The sequence below is a fragment of the Naumovozyma castellii genome, chromosome 1 (genome assembly GCF_000237345.1).
Source record: "Naumovozyma castellii chromosome 1, complete genome".
NCBI classification, from domain to species: Eukaryota; Fungi; Ascomycota; class Saccharomycetes; order Saccharomycetales; family Saccharomycetaceae; genus Naumovozyma; species Naumovozyma castellii.
The window spans coordinates 159,134-176,319 of record NC_016491.1 but is presented as its reverse complement, the minus strand read 5'-3'; the positions used below and the strand labels follow the sequence as shown (position 1 = coordinate 176,319).

At 38.5% G+C, this 17,186-nt stretch overlaps 7 protein-coding genes across 7 annotated transcripts; 4 read left to right on the top strand and 3 right to left on the bottom strand.

Annotated features, from left to right (window-relative positions):
* Positions 1-92: 92 nt before the first annotated feature.
* Positions 93-2,594, bottom strand: KEX2 (kexin KEX2; the record flags this gene model as incomplete). Its single annotated transcript, XM_003672991.1, has 1 exon — positions 93-2,594. The coding sequence occupies one exon, from the start codon at positions 2,592-2,594 to the stop codon at positions 93-95; it is 2,502 nt and encodes an 833-aa protein (XP_003673039.1).
* A 167-nt stretch (positions 2,595-2,761) lies between these two features.
* Positions 2,762-4,297, top strand: NAR1 (iron-sulfur cluster assembly protein NAR1; the record flags this gene model as incomplete). The annotated part of the gene is made up of 1 exon (XM_003672990.1): positions 2,762-4,297. One exon carries the CDS (start codon positions 2,762-2,764, stop codon positions 4,295-4,297), a length of 1,536 nt encoding a protein of 511 aa, XP_003673038.1.
* Positions 4,298-4,537: 240 nt separating this feature from the next.
* ZWF1 (glucose-6-phosphate dehydrogenase) lies at positions 4,538-6,076 on the top strand (the record flags this gene model as incomplete). Its single annotated transcript, XM_003672989.1, has 1 exon — positions 4,538-6,076. The coding sequence occupies one exon, from the start codon at positions 4,538-4,540 to the stop codon at positions 6,074-6,076; it is 1,539 nt and encodes a 512-aa protein (XP_003673037.1).
* A 79-nt stretch (positions 6,077-6,155) lies between these two features.
* ATG2 (Atg2p) lies at positions 6,156-10,862 on the bottom strand (the record flags this gene model as incomplete). The annotated part of the gene is made up of 1 exon (XM_003672988.1): positions 6,156-10,862. One exon carries the CDS (start codon positions 10,860-10,862, stop codon positions 6,156-6,158), a length of 4,707 nt encoding a protein of 1,568 aa, XP_003673036.1.
* Positions 10,863-12,794: 1,932 nt separating this feature from the next.
* Positions 12,795-15,695, bottom strand: SLA2 (Sla2p; the record flags this gene model as incomplete). Its single annotated transcript, XM_003672987.1, has 1 exon — positions 12,795-15,695. One exon carries the CDS (start codon positions 15,693-15,695, stop codon positions 12,795-12,797), a length of 2,901 nt encoding a protein of 966 aa, XP_003673035.1.
* Positions 15,696-16,071: 376 nt separating this feature from the next.
* Positions 16,072-16,398, top strand: SUI1 (translation initiation factor eIF1; the record flags this gene model as incomplete). Its single annotated transcript, XM_003672986.1, has 1 exon — positions 16,072-16,398. One exon carries the CDS (start codon positions 16,072-16,074, stop codon positions 16,396-16,398), a length of 327 nt encoding a protein of 108 aa, XP_003673034.1.
* A 225-nt stretch (positions 16,399-16,623) lies between these two features.
* Positions 16,624-17,175, top strand: CWC25 (U2-type spliceosomal complex subunit CWC25; the record flags this gene model as incomplete). Its single annotated transcript, XM_003672985.1, has 1 exon — positions 16,624-17,175. The coding sequence occupies one exon, from the start codon at positions 16,624-16,626 to the stop codon at positions 17,173-17,175; it is 552 nt and encodes a 183-aa protein (XP_003673033.1).
* Between the last annotated feature and the right edge of the window lie 11 nt (positions 17,176-17,186).

Here is a 17,186-nt window from a genome sequence, read left to right as displayed (position 1 = left end):
AGGGGCCATGTCATCTCATCGCGGAGTTTTCAAAATTCCAGTAATATATTCAAATTCATTAAAGTCTGTACAATTAGTTATATGTATAAACGTTACTTAGTGGTGTCCTCCGTCGTCTCTGGTGGTGGCGGAGTTGCACCCATTAGATCTGGTTCATCAGCGTTGTTGTCTTGTTCTGTTTCTTGGAATGGGTTGACTTGCATATCGTGTAATAATCCATCAATGTGTGGGTCATCTTGTCCACTACCATGATCTGAGGACAGATTGTCCTCGTCTGATAAATCAAAGTCAAAATCGTCCATGTTTACCGCTGTATCATTGGTAGCATGATTTGATGCCAGACTTCCATCGAATGTGGAATCGTAATCTGAGTCTGAGTCAATTATGTCAAATTCGTATGCCTCTGCTCTGGTTCTTCTTATCCTTCTTCTTGATTTGACAAAGAAGAGGAAATATAGTATTAAAAAGATAACACCTATTATGAAAACAGATATGACGTAATGGAATGCTTCTGTTGGGGAAGGTAATCTATTAGGAGTATTATGATCCAAGTCAGGGTCTATTGTTCCCGTTGCACTTGGTATTTCCAGTATTGTGGTTGGGTCTACCGTTACAGAGGGCGGTATCGATGATGAAGATATAGATGAGGTAGATGATACTGGTGATGAAATATCTTGAATGGGTGTAGCATCCGGTTTGTCATTACCAAATTTGAAAGGGATAGTCTTTTCTGGATCGATGGATTCACCAAAGAATTTTAATTTCCAATTATTGAATTTAATTTCATTATCATCCTGTGTGGTTCTTACTTGTAACTTCCATTCTCCGATACCAGTTTCTCCCCAATGTGCCACTGACATAAAAGTCCAGTCCTTGAACCCGTCGGAGGATACGTCTCTTTTCCTTACTACCCCCAAATTGGATATTCTTCCCTCAGGGGAGATAAGGTCAATGATGGTGGGACCTCTAATTTGTGTATCAATGTTCACGGTCACTGTAACATGCTCCACTCTTTGTAAATTTGCCTTCTTTAATTGATCTTCATCGATCTTGATGGTAGATTCTAGTATGTCTTCACTAATCTTTGTTGATTTCAATACTGATTCCTCGGAGGAATAGAACCACGATTGTGGTTTCACATTTTCCCAATCGCGAGCCATGGTGACCATATCATATGCATCCATCTTACCGTACCCGTATTTATGAGAATATGGTTTACCCAAAGCCCCCATTTGCCAATCTCCATCACTTTGGTTAATTTGCTTTGATGATAGGATGGAAACATATTGAATGTCTCTCCAAGTTAGTTCTGGGTTTGCCTGTAGGACAAGTGTATATACACCAGCAGCCAAAGGAGCTGCAGCAGATGTGCCACCATGAGTATTACTACATTTGTCACCAATATCTGTCGTATGTATGAATTCACCTGATCCTGAAGAACAAGTAACGACCATCACGGCGGAACAACTTTCCGAATATGGTGGATGTAAACCCTTGTGATCGATGGCCCCCACTGTGATGGAGTAAATGGAATTGGTATATCCGTCATAATTACAATTATCACCGTAGGCCCCACCATTACCACTTGCAAACACATACAATGCCCCTTTTTGGTCTCTTCCCTCCGTGACACCTCTAATCATTGCCTTCTTCACTAAATCTGTTGGTCCTTGCAAATGGGTTCCATCATCTCTTGGCCCCCAAGAACAAGAATAAATATCATTAACGTCTAAAGCATGTACCAATGAAGCAGCTTCATCCTCTGCGGTGAGTTCCCCCGAAAGAATTCTAATTCCGGCGACTTTAGCATCATAAGCGACACCAACACCACATATACCATTATTTTTACTTGCGGCGATTTCACCAGCACATCTTGTTCCATGGTAATCATCTTTCAATTTTGGTTTCGGTAGGGGCCCATTATCGTTGAAATCCCATGACCCCTCACGAGAGAAGTTGTCCTTGATATTATCGTTATCGTAATCAACACCATCATCGACAATGGCGGCGACGATTCCTGTTCCCGTGACATTCTCGTACCATAATTGTTTCACGTTAACGTCGTTTCCGGGAAATGCAGCATTAATAAGGTGCCATTGCTTGGGAAACGAAGGATCACTGATGTGAAGTTGCTTTTGCGCCTGTACGATGGGTTCCATGGATGAGTCTATGATGGGGACGGGTGCTCTCTTGACAATATGGTCTCGTTGTGGAGTTAGATCCTGGAGGGAAGCAATGTGGTTGGGAAGTGGGTCCAATGGTAGTGAGCGTCTTTGCAAAGTGGATGACAATGGTTGCGAAAAGACGTAGTGATCCGGGAGTGCTCTCACTGGATGTTCGTAAGTCCAGTCGGGATGTCTTTCCAGCAGTTCAGCGACGGAGAGTGTGGACTCGACTGCGAAGTAGCGGTAGCGGGCATAATCCTTTGTGGGGATAAGGGTCGTGTGGTCGTCGAGCGCTGTCATAGCGGTCTGCCTTGGTGCCCTTTGTGGTTGTTTTTGGTGTGTTTGTTGTTTCGTTGTTTCGTTGTTCATAATAAATTGAAACTTTCTTGTGGTGATAATAAACAGACATAACGCGCACACTTGAAACATGGCCAGAACAGGGTGTTGAGAGGTGGAAAGGGACCCAAGTTGGTTATTGTTGAGTTCAATGTTACCATAGAAGGTGGAATCGGCGTCTTATACACCATACACAAGCTTGCAAGACTGGATCTGGCGTTGAACCCTGCCCTCAGAAACGACCGTAGAACACCGCCGCGATGACTTTGAAATTTCATTTTCCATTAATAATACAAACTATTAAAAACCACTCAACCATCTTTCTCTCTGTTTTGACTCTAGAAGCCCAAGAATACCACATCATGAGTACGCTACTATCGGAGGAGGACCTCAACGACTTCATCAGCCCGGCACTTGCATGCACCAAGCCTACCGTGGTCAACAAGGAACCCGTCAACGTCAACGAGAATGGAGAGTACGAGGTGACTAAGGAACCCACCGAGCTGGAGAAGGTCTCCATCACTCTGTCGGACTGTCTGGCCTGTTCCGGGTGCATCACGTCCAGTGAGGAGATCATGCTTTCTCGACAGAGTTATTCCGTGTTCTTGAGAGACTGGGAAGATTCCAGAGCGACCAAGACGCTATGTGTCAGTGTGGCACCACAGTGTCGTGTATCGATGGCTGCACATTTCCAAATGAGTATCCTGGAGCTAGATTTGGCCCTGGTACGCCTGTTTAGGGAACATTTTGGTGCCAGGTATGTCGTTGGGACGCAGATGGGGAGGAATCTAACCATTAGTAGGACTAATGCTAAGCTTATGGAGTTAAAGGCACAGGGGAAACTAAATGAAAAGCCCATGTTATCTGCGATCTGTCCCGGGTTTGTCATCTACACGGAGAAGACCAAACCAGGGTTGGCGCCCTTGCTATTGAACGTCAAGTCGCCACAACAAATCACAGGTGCATTGTTTTTGGATGCCATGGCTGAGGGCCAAGAAATGTATCATTTGACAGTGATGCCCTGCTTTGACAAGAAGTTGGAGGCCTCGAGAGCCGATGGGGAGCACGAAGTGCACTGTGTCATCACACCGAAGGAACTAGTGTCCATGCTGGAGGAATTAGAACTAGATTTAGCAAGTTTCAAGAGTCAAGATGAAAAATTGTTATGGGAGGCATCGCCTGCCGGGTGGGATCCTCGTGTGCATTGGTCGTCGAACGAGGGGTCCAGTTCAGGTGGGTACGCATACCAGTATGTGTTAGAGACGCAATCCCTGCATCCAGGGTCCAAAATGATTACATTGCCGGGGAAGAACAGTAACGTGGTGGAGTATCGGTTATTGGACACAGAGGGACACACTCTTGCCTCTGCCGCTGAGTTGTCAGGGTTCAGGAACATTCAAAACATGGTGAGGCAACTAGACAAGAAGGCCGTGGGTCAAAAGAGGAAAGTGCAAGTGTTACGGAAGAGGGCCACGTCGTCGATGAGAAACATGAATTTAGACTCGAAAGGCACTGGCAACGGCATCGCAGACCCATACAAGACAGACTACATCGAGGTGAACGCGTCCCCCGGCGGATGCATCAACGGTGGAGGGCTTCTCAACGACGAACAGTCCACCGTGAGGAAGAGGGCCCTGGCACAGGAGTTGAGCGAGCTCTACTCGCACAGCTTCACGCTGGTGGACCCTGTGAAGCTGGGGCGCCAGCAGCACACGACCTCCTCACTCGAGTACGAGTTCCACGCCGTCGAGCAGGACACCCAGAAGGACCTGGTCACTGTGGGAAACACCTGGTAAGCAAGTGCAATATCATATAATATCGTTAAATATCATTAAATATAATAATCGGTGTTATAAACAGGGGAGTGTGGCGTCAACTGTGGCACCGTGATTTCTTACGTAAGATTTGTCACTGGCAAAAACTGAAAATAACACCTCCACTATAAAAACTCAATGGGATGGAACCACCCCATCGTCATCTCAACGACACATCGACTCCACCCTTACTAACAACTCTACACAAACTACTAACTCATCATGCGTGCTTTCGACATCCCTGCTGCTGCTACCTGCCCCGTCAAGTTCGTCAAGGACACCGTCATCGTCGTTTTCGGGGCCTCCGGTGACCTTGCCAAGAAGAAGACCTTCCCTGCCCTATTTGGGCTGTTCAGGGAGGGTTACTTGGACCCTTCCACCAAGATCATCGGTTACGCGCGTTCTCAATTGACTCACAGTGAATTGAGAGCCCATATCGAGCCTCATTTGGGTAAGCCCAATGGTAAGGAGGTGGATGACCCTAAGGCAGAACAATTCTTCCAAATGGTCTCCTATATTTCTGGTGCATACGACAAGGATGAAGGTTATGTGACTCTAAGGGACCACATCGAGCAATTCGAACACGAAAGAGACGTCGAGACACCTCATCGTCTGTTCTATTTCGCTTTGCCACCAAATGTCTTTCTAAGCGTCGCTAAACAGATTAAGAAATTGGTCTACGCGGAAAACGGGCTCACGAGAGTCATTGTCGAGAAACCATTCGGTAGAGACTTGGAGTCGGCAAGAAAGTTGCAGAATGAATTGGGACCTTTGTTCTCCGAGGAAGAGATTTATAGAATTGATCATTATTTGGGGAAGGAATTGGTTAAGAATTTAACCATGTTGAGATTCGGGAATCAATTCTTGAACGCATCTTGGAATAAGGAAAATTTACAGAGTGTCCAAATCTCTTTCAAAGAACCTTTTGGTACGGAAGGTCGTGGTGGGTATTTTGATAATATCGGAATCATAAGAGACGTCATGCAGAACCATTTATTGCAAATATTGACTTTGGTCACCATGGAAAGACCACAATCTTTCGATGCTGAAGCTATCCGTGATGAGAAGGTCAAAGTATTAAAGGCTGTGCAACCCATTGATGTTAACAATATATTAGTGGGGCAATACGGGAAGTCTGAAGACGGTACGAAACCATCATATTTGGATGATGAAACAGTGGATCCAAACTCTAAATGTATTACATTTGCCGCTTTGAATTTCAATATCGATAATGAACGTTGGAGAGGTGTCCCCATCATGATGAGAGCAGGTAAGGCTCTAAATGAGGGGAAAGTGGAAATTAGATTACAATTTAAGAAATCCTATGGTGTCTTCGCTGATATCCCCAATAATGAATTGGTCATTAGAGTACAACCAAACGCTGCTGTTTACATGAAGTTTAATGCAAAGACTCCAGGTTTATCTAATGAATCTCAGGTCACTGATTTGGATTTGACTTATTCAAGTAGATACAAGAATTTCTGGATTCCAGAAGCTTATGAAGTGTTGATAAGAGACGCTTTACTCGGTGATCACTCTAATTTTGTCAGAGATGATGAATTGGACGTTAGTTGGAGACTATTCACACCATTGTTGAATTATTTGGAAGGACCAGATGCACCAACACCAGAGATATATCCATACGGTACCAGATCACCAGCAGGGTTGAGGGAATACATGAAAAAGCATAACTACGTATTACACTCCAAGAATAACTCTTACTCTTGGCCAGTGACTACTCCAACAACTAGTCCAAAATAATTAAAATGATTTATGAACAAAATATATTTATTTATTTATATATATATATGTACGTGTAAACGAAGAACAAAAAAATTATCTAGTAATTTTCACTCGATTTATACTTGTCATGAAGTTCATTAATTTGTTCCTTGTCTAATTGATTAGCTAACCCTTGTAATGCCTTTGACACAGCTTCAGATGCTCCAATTAATGGACGTATTATTGCCACGGGGGCTGCCTTTGCCACTGACACAGCAACAGCAGAAGCCCCAGTCCTTGACGTTTTAATTTCACCCTGAGCACGCCAAACTGCATCATACGCAATATGCATATGTTTCTCCAATGAACTGTAAGCCTCCTCTAATCCACGATGAATATCCAATGGTTGATCAGCATAAAGACTCACGATCTTTGGACCAGAATCTACCATCGTTGATGCGTCAATAACCACAGCGGCGGGGGCATGTCCTCGAATCTTAGGATACGATCCACCAACCAATTGATCTTCTTGCAAAAATGTATCAATGTCCAAGGGTTGATCTCTAGAAACTACCGCAGGTAAACGACCACCAGTACCCTTACCACCAAGGAGCTCCTCAGTGGTCTCCAGGAGAGCTTGCGTTCCTGAAGCTAATTTTACACTTAGATTTATAAATTCACCTGTTGTCGTCTTCAAAAAAACTGCACCACCCTTTTGTAAACTCTTACCAATGTGTCCATCTTGCTTGTATTCAGATTGTAATATGGCAGCAAGAGTCTTTACACCTGAACCAAATGTCATAAAACTCTTTATGGGCGAAATACCTTCAAGGACTCCTCCAAGTTGTTTAGAGGTAATATCAGGAGTCCAAACATTCTTCAATTTCTCCCCGAGTTCGTCAAATCCATTCACTCCATATAACACTGCACTTTTAAGTAAAATATTAGCACCATCCAATATAAAAAAATTCATAAGTTCCGTAGTGTGTCCCGATCTTAACCCAGAATAATCAATTTTTTTCGGCTTATAATCTAATTTCACCTTCACTGAGTTAATGGTGAATTTTTCAATAAATATAGTTGTCGGATATTCATCAATTAATTCAAACCTTTCATCTTTAAATTCACCAAATCTTATTAAAAAATCTAACATATCTTGATCCACATGCAATCTGAGTGGGATCATTGAAACATCCATGATTAGTTCAATCGCCGCCAAATAGTCTAATGGTCTAATCGTTTTAATACTTGTGGCGAACATGGGATAAACTGTAGTGGTGACACCTTCATGTCGTAGCGGTGTAATAAATTTATTCCATGTGGAAGTGGGGACATTATCTATCACTTCAAACTTCCCCACAGAAATATCACAATTGTTCAAAAGATCACATGATCCATCAGAGTTTGCTTCAATGGGGACAGTAAAATTGAAACTGGTAAAATTAACCTTGAGCTCATTCAACTCAATTAAAGCCTTATAATGTTTGGAAGGGTGTAGATTCACTTTTTTCAATGGTTCGCTAGGAGCAGTCTCTCCTTGAATATCATCATTAACTCGTTTACGAAGAGAATGAGCATTCACATTATTATTCGTACTAATATATATGGAATCAAAAATAGTCGCTTTCATTTCTGTCTCTTGTTCTTCTTCTTCTCCATCTGTAAAATTGATTGGAAAATCATCATTAACGTTCTTCCCCAATTGCTCAATAATATTTGAAATATTCTTCCTTGTATATTTCCAATCATATCCATCAAATAATTTTACAGTAACTTTAGAAACGTCAAGGGAAAATTGAATATCAACGTCATCGGACATGATAGGTTGCTCTTGTTCAAAAGTTTCGTCATAATCTTCAGCCTTGGATGTGTCAATATAACTGTCCTTAAAATGTATCAATTCCTGTGTATGAGTAGAAGAATCAGTATCCAAAAGATTTTGAGAGCTTTTTGTCGATATATCTGAATGTTCATTATCTAAGAAGCTTTCAACTAACTTAATTTCTTCAAACGTTTCACTATAGTTGGAATTTTTTCTATCTCTTAGTATCTGATCAGGAACGAAGAAATCTTCAACAACGCTATCTAAAATGGGAACACTCTTGTCCAAATTGGTTCTATATTTTAAATCATCAGGGAAAGTTTCAGAAAGTTTCAAATCAACACAAAGTTGCACGAGAGTATGAAACGAATCTGCACAAAGAGATAAGCTTAAATGCTCCAGTTTACTACTAATCATAATGGAAGTCTTGATCCTTTGAACATTAAATATCAACGTATCAAATCTACCAATGGCAGAAAATCCCTGATAGGAATAAAATTCAACTAAGGAAGCAGCAGACATTTTCTCAACCTTCTTCATGTTGGAAACATCATCAATTAATAATAACATCCCATTTTTGGAAAGTCCCTTCCATAAAATATTTGGAACTCTCCCACTCGTAGACATGTGATTCAAAGTAATAATTAGAACAGAGTTTATTCTATATGGGTGTAAATGCAAGGATGATTCAACAAATTTGACTTCAAAAATAGTCTCACCTGTATCAAGAATTTTAGAGGAGTTGATAATTCCCTCTACAGTATCCACTGTTGTATCTTTCTTCTTCAAGACACTTAACCAACGCGCATGGTAATGAACAGACAGGTTCCTAAAAATTATCTTAAATTTACCATTATTCTTTCGTTGACAAACAATAACTGGCCTTCGAAGCGAATCTGATTTTATGGGTACTATTATCTCGTCTTTTTCTTTACCATAATTAAATATTCGAGAAACAGAGATATCTTTGCATGTGTAAACAAGATTACCATCATTGGTCAATGTCAGTAGGTTTTCTAAAACGTTACAATTGATTGTACCGAATTCTCCATTGCTTAATATATCTGATATCTGTATCTGAATTGTATCAATTTGAACAACAATAATTGCACACAACGTTTGTTGATAGGTAATACTGGAAGAGTTAGGTATTCTTACACTTCGGCGCATATAATTATTATTTCTCTCCCTAGTATCAGGTCTTTCGAGCTGACTCAATATTGGTAAGATTTGAGTTGATAAATCATTAACAATTTGTTCTAAATAATCATGTGGTGCTTTCACAAGAATGGATTTCGTATGCAATAGAGTATCCGTAAGAAAAGTAGAAGCATTGAAATTCTCATCAAATGAATTAATTTGAATCTTTGTACTGTAATTTGTGAGGTTATTATCCAGTATTTGAACCAGTGTTGTCTGTTGAGACCCCAGTAACTTAAATAATTCTATGGTAGGGATTTTCAAAGTACCTGTAGAACTATCATATTGTATGTTATTCATTTTGCATTTCAACGCATAATCTTTGAGCGAAAATGTTACATGAAGATTCTCTAATTCAAGCTGAAATCGGATGGTGCTGTATTCTTTTCTCATTGTAGATCGCCTTTTTCGTATCTTCGTATTATCAATAAATTGGTTCACCATGTTGTAAAATTGTACAATTTCTTCCAATGCCTTACAATCTAAATTCAAATGAAGTTCATCCAGTATATCTACCATAATGTCCTTTTCTGTAAGGGAACACTTCAGAATAGGCCGATTTGAATGCGTTATTTTGGCCGTACCTCCTTCAATGCCAATAGATGATATTATCAGTGTTTGTTCTTTATTTTCTTGCTTATTGAAAGATGCTTGTCGAAGAATTAGGTTAGTCTCAGCAGATAACTCCAAAGCAACTTTGTTCAAACATATAAACGATAAAGTGAAATTCTCTGAAAGTTCTTGTTCTTTCTCAAATCTTTTATATGCAGCTGTCTCTCTTCTAGAATCATCACTATCATTTCTTATCCTCAAGAGCTTTAAAAGATCAAATAAAATGGAGTTGTCTAATTCTAATATCTTAAATAAAGAAATTTGAGCATAATTCACATCCACTGTTAAATCGGTCACACTGATATCGTTAACCGTAGAAAACCCTTCGAAAGAAATTTCTAATAAATCAACAGAAACTAGAGTTTCATCGTTTTTTTCGTCGGGGTCTTCCATCTTCCTCTCTGAATCCATTGGATTATCCATAGCGCTCATATACATCGACGTAGTTCCTTCCATCCTGGAGTAGTATATACTTTGTGACAAACGATCTTCATCGCTACCATATTCTGAATCAGAATTGAAAGACTCTTGATGAAAGTGGGAAACAGTAATATTTTGTAAAATTAGATGCCGTATACGTTTCTCCCTTGTTACTAAAGATAGGGAACCAATTTTTAATATTATTTCGTCATTTGGATCATCTTCTGGAATGAATTTGATAGTTATGCCCTCTAAAGTTACGGAGATCTTGGATAATGCAATATTCAAAGCTTTATTCCTCATATTTTCTATTGTACCTGGTTGGTTATATTCGTCTTCATCGATTATGGGTTCATCGACTGGCACATTTTCATTACTGTTATTAACTGTGGATTCGGAGAACTGGATCATGGAAGTGGTAAGATCATGAATGCTTTTCAATAGCGAAAATCGGTCCACTTCATCAATATTTTCTGATTCTTGTTGTTTTAAATGTGGGCATATTACAAAAGTCAACCCACTTCCTTCGATACTGACCCCACCAGAAACCGTTAATCTAAGGTCTAAATTCTTAATAAAACCCTCATTTACTGTAATTCCTGGGATTGTAATACTTTCTACCGCAAGATCCAGATCATGGAACGTAAATTTAGATTTGGACCCCAGAGAGACATCGAGATTAGACACATCCACATTGGAAAAAAGGGATATCTGTTGGAGAACATAAAGTAATAACCGTCTCTGTATGTTTTGCGAAAACCAAAATGGCATTGTGCAACTCTCAATCTAGAGGCAAACAGTTAAGTCCCTGGACTATAATCAGATTTCAATATTTCTGTTTCTTCTCGGGAAGTGTGTGTTGAGATGACTTATGCATCATTATAGAATACTTGTTTTTGATTTTCAATATGAGGCGGCGCTCTTACAAGAATTTTAACAATGGTCGTTGGTCAATTCCAGCAATGTGAACAATAAGTCACTTTTGTTTTTAAAGCTCCTTGCATTACATATTAATAAATATCTTCTATATAATTAGCGAAAAGAAGTTCTGATGTAACAACCTTTCGGCTTTATAATATACAGTATTTTTCCTTCGTGTCTTTTTTCAAATATTAAGTAATTATAATATATTTAAACTAACATGCAAACCTTCTTACATTTATTGCCCTTAGTCTAATCTTTACATTAAAACCAAAGATATTTAAACATAGTCCGATAAGCCTATTCTATTCATAATCTTTTCTAAAGTATTCTTTAAACTTTATGAATAGAATTGTTTCTACTTTCGAGCAAGGTCTGGAATTTTATTTGTCCATGATAAGCATATCCTATAAATCTGTAGGATATTTGGTTCTAGTAATCTAATTAACAAACTAAATATTTGTAATTTTTTTTTATTGTTTTGTTTCTTTTTAAAAGAAGTTCAAGACAAAAACATTAACGAAAATAAAGTTTAACATATCTTCGGCAATCTTAAATTATTAGTTAAATGTATCACCAATAACCATAAGTTATACTAGAAATAATATTGATGTGATAGCTAGAATACAAATTTTATTTATTCTGGAACGATGCATTTTTTGTTTCTCAAGAAAAAGAAGTACCTATTGCTTCTATTGGAGTCACACTCCAGCATACACTCATATAAAAAAAACATTTTAGCTAAGGGCTTTACTCCAAATGGTTTTCTCAAGTGATTAAATTCTGAAGACGGCACCATACTTTAACTAAAAGTCAATTTGAGCAATCTTTGTCCCTGTAAAAATAATTATTAGGGAAAAAAAGTAACTAAGGTATCCACCAACGATGGTTCATGCTACCAGACAACAATTCCAAACAAAATTGGTACCCTAGAGTATCTATGAGTATTGGTGTTGGGTTCTTTTAAACGTGAATGTGCAGTGTGGGCAGGTAGATTGCGATTCTTAATTTCACCCACCGCTCACGACGCCTAGATAATTGTAAAATATAATGTTACAAGGTATAAGATTCAATTTTTTGTGTATCTGTGTACGTTTTCCCAATCTTTCTGAAGACCTTCGTAAAAGTTTTGTCTTACTTTGGCATTAATATTAACACTAAGCTTTGAAGATATGGGCCACTCGCACTTTGTTCCATAGCTATACCCTTTCAATGACTAGCCTGTTTTCCTGGTAACATAACAGTTATGACATTGGTAGGCTCTTGTAAAGTTATCTTACGTGGATTGGAGAGGTCAATGAGAAATCACGGGAATACCCGCCCTGACATGTCAAATATCATCTAAACCATCCTCGCCAAACAGCACAATCAATATTGTTAAGAAAAGTTGGGGTTGGTACCAAATGAAAATAAATACAAATAGTATAAACGGTTAAGCTATGTTGAAACTTATTATTGAATCAAATACATTACTGTGCTGCAAAGAGCCAGATCAAAGTCGTGCTTTCGTAGGATGCTGCGCAGTTTTCTTCGGATAATATAGATAACACCTGCAGAAGTCCGATATTGGTGCATCAATTATGACCAATCCCTTAATAGGTGACATATTTTCAGAATTATCGATGAATCGGCCAAAAAGCTTTACATATGAGAAGTAAGCTCTGTAGTTGGATATGTTGAACCAAGAAACAGCTCACTTCTTTCTCATAATTACTCATTACATCGCAGCTTATTAAATATATACATAAATAATATCTTATATGATTAGTATTATTTAATTGTCTATTCGAAATCTTCACTATTATAATAAGCATGCTTCCTTATCTCACCTAATCTCTTTCTAGCATTGCTTAATTGTTGTTCCAATTTCAATATATCCACTTGTTGCTCCATCTCAGCTGTCTTAACCATATGCTCGGACGAGAATTCCAATGGTTTTTCATTATCTTGATTCTTATTGACACCTTCCATCACATGAGAGACTAATTGTTTACATGCAGAATTAACATCCTTAGATGAGCTTTCCAATGCCTCTTGTGATTTTGAATGTGCATTAACTTTCACTCTTGAAGCGGCCACTAACTGAGCCGTCGATGCTGCCACTTCTTTCGATGCTACAATAAATTCCTCTGGTGAAGTATCACCGCCTGTGGTCAATTTCGTTGCAGTTCCAATCAACATGTTGGTAGCGGTCCCCACAGCTTTTGCAGCAGAGATTAAACCTTCTGTCCATCTACTATTCTTTTTATAAAATTGACTTAATGGTGTCTTAGTGGTGGACTCAATTTCATTTTGACATTGAATGGCTGCTTGCACTAATGCCACGACAGCATCAATGATAGCTAATGCTAATGCCAACAGTGGCTTTGGAACACCATCAACATCAAGATTGACACGTAATTGTTGAGATGATTTGACAATGTTTTGTGCTGTGGCCACCAATTCTTGATGTGCATTGGTTCCATTGGATTTGGAAGGTGCCTCACGTAGGAATGGTTCAATGGCTAATGTTAGTTCCTGTAATTTTTCTTGCATGTCCACGTTAGCATTAATGACAGTGTCTGTCTTTGCCTCATCATCTTGATCGGCCAAATTCTCCGATGTTAAATCCTCAAAGAAATATTGTGCTTCACGAGCACATCTCTTTACTAGATTGACCAGTTCTTCCCCACGTGGATCATCCGATAATGATGTTTCTGAGTAAGCTTTACAATTTGTGACTAATGTGGCAACGGAGTTACTAAATTCACTGATACCAAGGATCACTGATATTTGATCACCATCAACTATACCATCTACAATCAAATCATTAAATTTCGTAGCAAAATCTGTTGCCTTTTCAGATGTCCCCTCAACAAGGGATAATATGAAGGAAGGTGGTGATAATGGTCCGGACCAACTCATTGGAGAATCTAAATTATATATGGACTCTTGAATGGTATTTATACCACTTTCTAAAACTGCATCTAATATAGGTATCAATTTATCCATATTAACTTTTGCCAATGTAGATTCATCAATTTGTGGTTGTTGAGGAGTGAGGCTCTTATTTCTTTCTAACTCTAATTGTGCTCTATCACGTTCCTTTATCAACTGAGCCAATTGAAGATCCTTATTTTTCAGTTTATTTTCAATTTGTTCCTTTTCCTTAATGGATTCTTGCGCACTATTAACTTTCATTTGCAATTTCTTGAATTTAGGTAACAAATTCAAATGTTCTTGACGTAATTGAGAATATAACTTAGCCAACGAATCATATTTCTTCTCCCATACAGTCAATTGATCCTGTAATCCAATCATTTGTTCATCTTTATTAGCAATCTGTTGAGACACATTTTGATCCATAGTCTTAATTTCATTTTCTAATTGTTGTACTCTTTGATCATACTGAGATAAGAGAGTCTGATCTTTATCATGTTGATCCGTTAAAGCGATTAGATCAGTTTGATGTTGATTTTGTTGTTGCAATTGCATTTGCATCATATCATTTTGTGCTTGTTGTAACTGCTGTTGGAACGCCTGTTGTTGCGCTTGTTGTTGCTGTAATTGTAATTGACGTTCTTGTTCCAAACGTGCTTGTTCATTAGCATATTGAGCCTGTTGGTTTACCCAAAAATCAGGTTGTTGTTGTTGCTGATATTGTTGTGACATCATTGCTGTGGGGGTAGCCATCATTGCTGCAGCAGTCACTGTTGGTATCATTGCAGCTGCTGCAGAAGCTGTTGCCACTGGGGTCATGAATGATGCAGTACTTGCATTTCTATTAGATAAATTTTGAGATGATGGAACTCTATTCACTGAAGCAGTGGAAGGTGCCTTCTTTACAGGACTCTTTCTTTGGAATTTAATTTCTTTACTTGTTTCATCGCCTTCATCATTAGTAACATTCAAATTTGGTGGTGTCGTAGGTAGTTTAGGAATGGTCACCAAAGTAGTTAAGAATTTAATAGATGAACAATCTGCATACAATTCAAACAATCTTGCATGTTGCAAGTCGTAACGTTCTTCCAATGGTCTTAATGCTTCATCTCCCTCTGGGTCATTCAATTGTATATGCATTGCTCTCAACATGGATGTTACAAACTTGTAAATACCGTACGATTCAGCAATCAAGGGAATTAATGCAGAAATCCTACACTCGGTATTTAAACTATCTGCTTGGATGGAGGCAAAGATAATCTGAGCCAAATCGTCTAGGGAGTCCTGCAAGGACATTAAATCCAAGATAGTCTCGTACCCATCATCTGGATCAGCCACTGCCACCAGAGATACATACTCTTCATATTCAAACATCCCATTATTAAACCCACGATGATGTTGATGGAAATTTAATTTCAATACTAGATAATTCACGTATTCTCTAATTAACTTGCCGTAGGTTGCAGAGCCTGGATGTATTCTTCCCAGCGAATGAATCCAATCCTTTTCTCTAATGGCCTCCTTCACCGCGGAAGGGTGACCTTCTTGAATAATCTTATGAAGAACAATCAAAGACTTGAATAATTGCACTTCGTCGTTCGCCAAAGGTAATGATTTCAAAGTCTGGAAGACGGCTCTGGAAGATTTAGTGTCCCATGTGTAAAGGATACATGCACGGACATGCTTTCTCTTGGGGGCCGTTTCTTCTATAGAACATGCTTTCTTCAGACTCTTCTGCAAATCCGAGTCTATCTTAGAGGACATTGTAATTATAAACCCACTTGTCTCTCCCTATCTCTTCTTGTTCTGTAAGCAATTGCACTTATTTGTAGTTGCTAAGCAAAATACTCACCGAATTTCACTGTCTCTCCTATTCGTACTCTTCTAATTAGTTGTTTTGTTTCAGGGTTAGGGTTTTATAAAACTAAGGGCTTGTTTTGAATTAAAAATAATTAGGGTTAATAACACGTGACTAAAGCAAAAGTGTTACCCTCCTTTTGTAGATTACATAAGCGCAACCACTTTTCTTCTTCCATTGCAATCACAAGAAAGTGAAAAAAAGTTGCAGCTTCTTCGAATACTCAAACTCCAAGGTTCAAGAAGAGGAATCACCAAGAGCATCCATCATATCTGTCTGTATATGTCTATCGAGAACTTGAAATCATTTGATCCTTTCGCTGACACTGGAGACGACGAAACTGCTGCTGCTAACTACATCCATATCAGAATCCAACAGAGAAATGGTAGAAAGACATTAACTACGGTACAAGGTGTCCCCGCTGAATATGATTTGAAGAGAATCTTGAAAGTGTTGAAGAAGGATTTTGCATGTAACGGTAACATCGTCAAGGACGTTGAAATGGGGGAAATTATTCAATTACAAGGGGATCAAAGAGCTAAGGTTTGTGAATTTATGATTTCTCAACTAGGTTTCCAAAAGAAAAACATTAAGATTCATGGGTTTTAATTTATTCTCTCTGTATTATCCTCCATTGCTACCACTATCTTCCCTTATTTTCATTCAAATAGTTTAGTTATATAGATTTGCCAAGTAATTGTTTTTATTATTAACACATATTAATTTGCAAGAATATTTTTTTTTCTTCATTTACTTTAAATAAATGCCTGTTAGTTGGTCAGCTCATCGCTGCCAGATACAAGATCATAGAGGAAACACATCAAAGATAACATAATGGGATCGGGCGATTTGAATCTACTGAAGTCTTGGAATCCAAAACTAGTCAAAAATAGAAAGAAAGTTTGGGAAAATGAACAACAGTTATTAATTGAAGAAACTAAATTACAGGAAAGGAAAAAAGAGATTGAAAAGGAACGTCAATTTAATGAATTGCTGGACGCCAATAGAGAAGGTGAATCAAATAAAAAGAAGCAGACTGGATTAGAGTGGATGTACTCTCATGAATTTAAAGATGAAAAGGAAGATTACTTACTAGGGAAGAAAAAATTAGATGCATCTGTCATTAAAAGGCAAGAGGAAGAAGAAGAGGCAAAAGATAAAGTTGTTTCTGATACCTCTTCCAAATCTAACAAGAAACAGATAGATTTTTCATCAGAAGATCCAATGAGCAAACTAAAACAGGCTTATAAGCAACAGAAAAGAAAAACTACAATGACCTCCAAAAAACCCACAAATAAGATTGAAAAGGCTGCCTCAGGTACTAGAAAAGGCCCTAATCCTTTTATTAAGAAACAGCGAAATACAAACAATGGTTTAGATTATTAAGTGGAGGAGAC